Source organism: Stegostoma tigrinum, chromosome 3, assembly GCF_030684315.1.
Source record: "Stegostoma tigrinum isolate sSteTig4 chromosome 3, sSteTig4.hap1, whole genome shotgun sequence".
Taxonomy (NCBI): Eukaryota; Metazoa; Chordata; class Chondrichthyes; order Orectolobiformes; family Stegostomatidae; genus Stegostoma; species Stegostoma tigrinum.
In genome coordinates this window covers 7995262-8001261 of record NC_081356.1, presented here as the reverse complement: position 1 = coordinate 8001261, position 6000 = coordinate 7995262, and the positions used below count along the sequence as shown (strand labels likewise).

The window sequence follows — 6000 nt, the reverse complement described above, 5'->3', positions numbered from 1 at the left end:
GTACATTGGAACCTTGCTCTGTAGGATAACAGATAACAAGGTGTAGAGCTGGATGAACACAGCAAGACAAGCAGCAGAGCAGGGAAGCTGACGTTTTGGGCCTAGACCCGTCCTCCTACTCTGATGCTACTTGGCCTGCTGTGTTCATCCATCTCTACAGCTTGTTATCTCAGATTCTCCAGCATCTGCAGCTCCTACATCTTGCTCTGTAGGATATCTGTTTAAGGCATCCCAATTCTAAATCTTCTTTGCTAAATTTCACGCGGAAGACAAAGTTTTTAAAAAACGAGTTCAAAGTCAAATGAATAGGCGTACTGAACCTTAAAACAAGTTTTAATTCCCTTCAACTTTTGTTTATTGATGTACTGAACATGAAAAAGTACAAATGATCCAAACACAATATAAGGAAAGAAACATGTACAGCCTCTTAAATACTCAAAAGAACATACATTCTATTCAACCAATGTAAATTTAGTCATACTTTACAACTTCAAATAAATACAGACTTGCATTTTATTAAGTGCTATGATAAACATCGTAAAGTGAAGACCAATTCACATGCTTTCCCACTAAGTTTTGCTGCATTTGACTCAGCTACAAATAGGCTAGAACATTCATGTTAACTATTGGCTTTAACAATTAACTGAAAGAAGTCTGTTTTCAAAGCTGCACATGGTTTCTTTTGCAACCCCTTCTGTGCAAAGCCTAAAGATTAGTCCTAGATGACAGCATTGAGTGGGTTAGCATGAAAACATCGGTGTACACTTTCACGTGCTTCACAGTATATGTACTTCAACTAGGCTGAGAATTTATAACTACAGTATTCAAAAGCAATAGCAAAGATAAATGTACAACTGTTATGCATAGCACATTGCTTGTTCTAAGGGGAAGAGCACATGAGCATTTCAGTTTACACAAAGCAGGACATTTAACTACAGTTATCAGTGCACCTGGTCGAGGACTGCAATTCCACAACCAATTTGTTCTTAGAAGAATAAGTTAAGCTAGATGCTTCTCTGAAAATAGAGTTTTTCAAATTTATTCCTGTTATGATAAAGAACTGCTATATCTCCCCATAGTGATTTAAGCATTAATTGCAAATTTACTTTAAACGTTTCAACAGGATACCTTCCTTTTTAGTATGAAAATGTAAGCATATTTGTTCAAACTGTGGCTTTACCCATTGTACCACAAATGCATATATAACAAAAGCAGTGTCACTATAGTTTTAAAGAGCTGCAACAAGACTATCTACAGACCAACAACAAACAAATTTGATGCACTGCAATTCTGGTCATTAGGACAACAAAACAAGTAAACTTCAAGTAATGTTAATGCAGTCTACAAGAAACAAAAAACATACAAAGCATTCAGGTTCTTTAAACAGCACTTGGCATGTAGTCAAAAAACAAAAAGCAGAAAAAGGTCCATAACACAAGGACTTATTTACATTACACAATGCTCAGGTGCAGTCTATTATATTTTCGCATTTTCTAAATTTATTCCAACTGCTTTGTAATCTGTTTTGCAAAGCAAATCCAAATCATTTTTCCACCCAATTCCAGCACAGACAATACAGCAGGAGAGTGTACATCACTAAACACCTTGAGCTTTAACAGAAGGGAATACTTTCAGGAAGAACATATTTCCCCCAATTTTCAATAATTGATATATTTGCATGCACTGTCTCAATGTTAAGCCTCTTTTTAATTCTTGAAATCACAATTAAACGTGAGCCATTTTGTCACAAATAACCAGGATGATCCACTGATTATACAAATGAAACCCACAGTGCCCACTGGTTCTACATCTTGGTAATACAAAGGTCTTCAAGGTAATCTCTACATCACGTCTTTCCAATAAATGCCAGCCACTGGAAATTTCCTGGTTTTAATTTTTTCAAAAGCCCACTAGATGTCATATGAAGAGATTCTCAAAGTAACCAAGTCAAAATATTTGTTCCAGGTCCTGTAAAAAGTTTCTCCAAATTTCTTTTATAAAAATAGATGCTTTTTTTTAAACCCACTTCAGCAAAGAGGCTCTCTCTCTTTGGCAAGGTACTGTTACGAAAAAAAAAGGATTTTCCAAGAACCTTACAATAAGGTATAATTGCAGCCCACCCTTTTCCCAATCCAAAAATCTTATCAAAATAAAAACTTTACTTAACATGTAAATAAAGAAAACAAATGTAAACCAACACTTCTTTGAAACTGATCACTTAAATGTAATGAATTTAAATGCAAATCAAATACTTGACCAAAATATATTTTCTTCTAAAAAAGAAAAAAGAAACAAAGCCTCACAAATTCACTTTATGTACTGTTTCAAGGCAGTTGTGTAAAAATCTAGGAGTCTTTCTTCCTTCAGCTGAAACAGTTTCTTTTTTAAAAGGTCCACCTCCTTCAAAAGGAGGTTACTAGAATGTTTTGTGACAGGTAAAAAACCCTGCACCTCTTGTCAATTTTCAAAACATAAAAGCTATGAAAGAAGATTTAATGCAAAGTTACCAGCAATATAAAACCTTCTCATATTCTTAGGATGCTAAATAGTCATACTTCTGTCTTAACACTGACTTACAAAGTCTTTGCACTAATATATAAAGTTTTGCTTTAACATGTCTTTTTGAATAGTTATATAACAGTTATGTTACATATTAGGCTTTGTGCGTTTTGTTGGTTTTGAAGGACACCTGCAGTACTCTGTCCCCTAGGCGGTATCCGTTTAAACTGGCTATTGCCATGGCTGCTTCATCATAGTTGGTCATAGTCACAAATCCAAAGCCTTTACACTTGTTTGTGTTGAAGTCACGGATGACTTTCACATTGGTCACTGCACCAAATGGTCCAAACATTTGCCAAAGAATACTCTCATCTGCATCAGGTGCTAAATTGTAAACAAAGATACACCAGCCTGTTCCAGCATGTCCAGGGATATTGATGCCTGCCAAACTGGTCATTCCATCAATGGTCATTGGTGAAAACCTGCCAAAAATTAAAACTACAATGTATCCTCATACATATTTGCAAACTGACTTTAAAAATATTGCCACTTTACATTGGGATACATGAGTTCTGTTTGTATTTTTTAAACCATAGAAACTAACTGGTGTATTATAATAACATTAACCTCCCATTGAGACTGACATAATTAAGCATTCCAGTTTAACATTAAAGCAGTTACTTTTATTTACTCATGGAATGTGGACCAGCATTTATTACCCATCCCTATTTGCCCCAGAGATGATGAGAATGAGCTGTCTGCTTGAACCAGTGCAGTTCATGTGCAGCGAGTGGGCCCACAATCCCTTAGGGAAGGAATGCACAAGTGTTCAATTGCTCAAGCATATTCCTCCTCTTACAAAAAAAAGTCTGAACTCTATTTTACTCTCCACAGATGCTGAAAGCTTACCAGCATTTTGTTTTATTTCAGATTTGTAGGATCCAGAGTTTTTCTTGTGTTTCTCTAATGTATTTTAAGAAAGTTTTCTTCACTTGGAACTTAACTAAGCAATGGGATTACAAATAAAAATTCAAATAATGCTTCTTAGTCTACATTTCAAGTTCAACCTAGGGTTGAAAGTAATGTGATTGATTAAGTGCTTAAATGACAAATTGTAGCAAACAAGTTCAACATTTCAATGTTGAAACAATTTGGATCACAATTCCTAGATACAAAAGTAAATTAGCAGAAACATCACCAAATTCTAAAGGAATGGAAAAAATGGAGATAATTACCTTTTGACGCCATAAGCCATATTAAGAAGATTGTCCAACCTGCAAGACAGACATTTTGTAGTTCAGACATACAAAAGAACAAAGTCACCCAGCCCAAAAATGAGACTTATATTCATTGCACAAGAATTTGTGTTTGCAATTAAACATGGGGAAAGCACTGTAGTGTTGTGTATTGTCAAGTGAACATTAAAACAGAATATCAAATTTAGAGGGGGGGGGGGGGTTAGGGTATGATAGCAGCAGGGAGAGGGAAGAAAAGGACTGGGAAAGCAGAAACATTAAGACAGGATTACCCTTATGCCTAGTGGTTTCTCATGAGGATATACAAAAAGCCTTGCACTGACTGAATTGACTCAGACTTTACACACAATGAATGACAATGCATGTAAATCAAGTAATGGCTTCGAGCAGAGCTTTGTACAAGGGAAGCTTAACTTTGTTTGGAAAGAATTTATCTTGAATCTTGACAGCATTTATATTACTGATTATGGATAATTTGATATTCATGCCAGTGGTTAAGCACACAAATTTCCTGGTGTATTTACAGATGAGAAGAAAAAAATGTGCATTCAAACAAAACACCAGTCAATAATTAGGTTGTATTTCAAGACAATACTGAATCTCATACAATGAGCTTGTTGACAGACACATCTGCAGACCTGAACAGCTCAACAATGGGGGTCCAATGTTGGATCTCAGAGAGATGGGACTGTTTTTAGAACCATCCTTTACAGTTGAGACACAGTGGGGGGGGGGGGGGGGGGGGGGGGGGGGAAGGGAGGAGGGAGGAGGGAGGAGGGAGGAGGGAGGAGGGAGGAGGGAGGAGGGAGGAGGGAGGAGGGAGGAGGGAGGAGGGAGGAGGGAGGAGGGAGGAGGGAGGAGGGAGGAGGAAGAAAGGGTAGAGGAGAAAAAAAACTGCGAGATTTGTAGAAAAGCACACAAGTGAGCCTAGAACCTAATCCTGCAAAGCAGTTCTGATTATTGCTAGAAGAATGATGGTGACTACCTAGATTTTTAAAATAGGCCACGTGTTATGCCTAAAAGATGGTTCAAGTGATCAGGCTAGAAAACTTGATTAGGTCCAGCCACAGCACTTTTGCACATACTTGCACTGGACAACCATACAATCGATATCTTCAGCTTCAAATTTGCTAACAATGTTTTGCATAGATCCTTTTCTTCATAGGTTAGTGTATTACAATAAATTGTGTTGAGTGAGCAAACTTCACTGCAACTGGGTGGTGAAACATTAAAGGCCTATGGCTAAATTTCTCCATTAAAAGGATACTGTCTGTCTCATTCCAGTTGAATCCTCAGGTATCCTATCGTTCCTTAAATTGGCATCCCAGCGCAGAAGCCATTAACTGAACTGTGACGAATTCTGTTTAAGTTTTACTTTTTTTTTTAAAATGTATGACTTCTGTCAGTGACACAGGCGCCATGTTGGGGTGACTTAAAACATGTTCACTTTTCCACAAAGTACAGTAACAATAAATTTCTATTCTATTCAATAATAAAGGCAACTTGTTGTATTGACTTCTTGAATCTGAAAGGGTTAGCGTTGAGGTGCAGTAAGTATCATGCAAAACTATGTCCATCAAACCAATGCAGCTCAATTTATTGTTGTTAGCAATTAGATACAGCTTGTTTAAAACAAGAGCATACACTGACAACCAACCTCTGAGGCCTATCTAGTCATTAGGTCAAAAACAGCATGGTGGTAGTAAATATATAGTGAATCCATCATTCCCAGGAGACCCTGAAGATATTCTTCAATTTAACTGTTACTCAAATACAGGTTCTTGCAATGAGCCCCAAATGCATTTTTCTAAATTCAGGACCGTTTGGCCCAATATATTGAAACTAAGTCAAACCATGCGTATATCCAAAGAATAACTTGCTTAGAAAAGTGAATGCAAACATATTCAAAGGTGGTCAGAATTTACTACTGGTGGCTACCAAACTATTTTAAGCACTATATGATTGAAAAACCTGATCTTCACTATTTCCCAGTCAAGGACAGCAAACAGGACAGCGAAGGCTGTAAACCAACTCGTCATTGTCGAGGGGAATAGTGCCAGACGACTGGAGGATAGCAAATGTGGTTCCCCTGTTCAAGAAGGGGGGGGGGGGGGGGGGGGGGGGGCGCCGCGAGTAGAGACAACCCTGGTAATTATAGACCAGTGAGCCTTACCTCAGTTGTTGGTAAAGTGTTGGAAAAGCTTATAAGAGATAGGATTGAGAATCATCTAGAAAAGAATAAATT

General features: G+C 37.4%; 1 protein-coding gene across 5 annotated transcripts in view; it reads right to left on the bottom strand.

Moving 5' to 3' along the window:
- Window positions 1-315: 315 nt before the first annotated feature.
- Window positions 316-6000, bottom strand: part of LOC125451284 (ELAV-like protein 2) — a 108846-nt gene continuing 103161 nt past the window's right edge. For all 5 annotated transcript variants that reach the window (XM_048528247.2, XM_048528250.2, XM_048528251.2 and 2 more), the window contains 2 exons: window positions 3735-3773; window positions 316-2981 (listed from right to left, as the gene is read on the bottom strand). In XM_048528247.2, the coding sequence (XP_048384204.1) occupies window positions 2654-2981; window positions 3735-3773 (367 nt within the window). In that variant the 3' untranslated portion in view covers window positions 316-2653. The remainder of the gene's footprint in view (window positions 2982-3734; window positions 3774-6000) is intronic.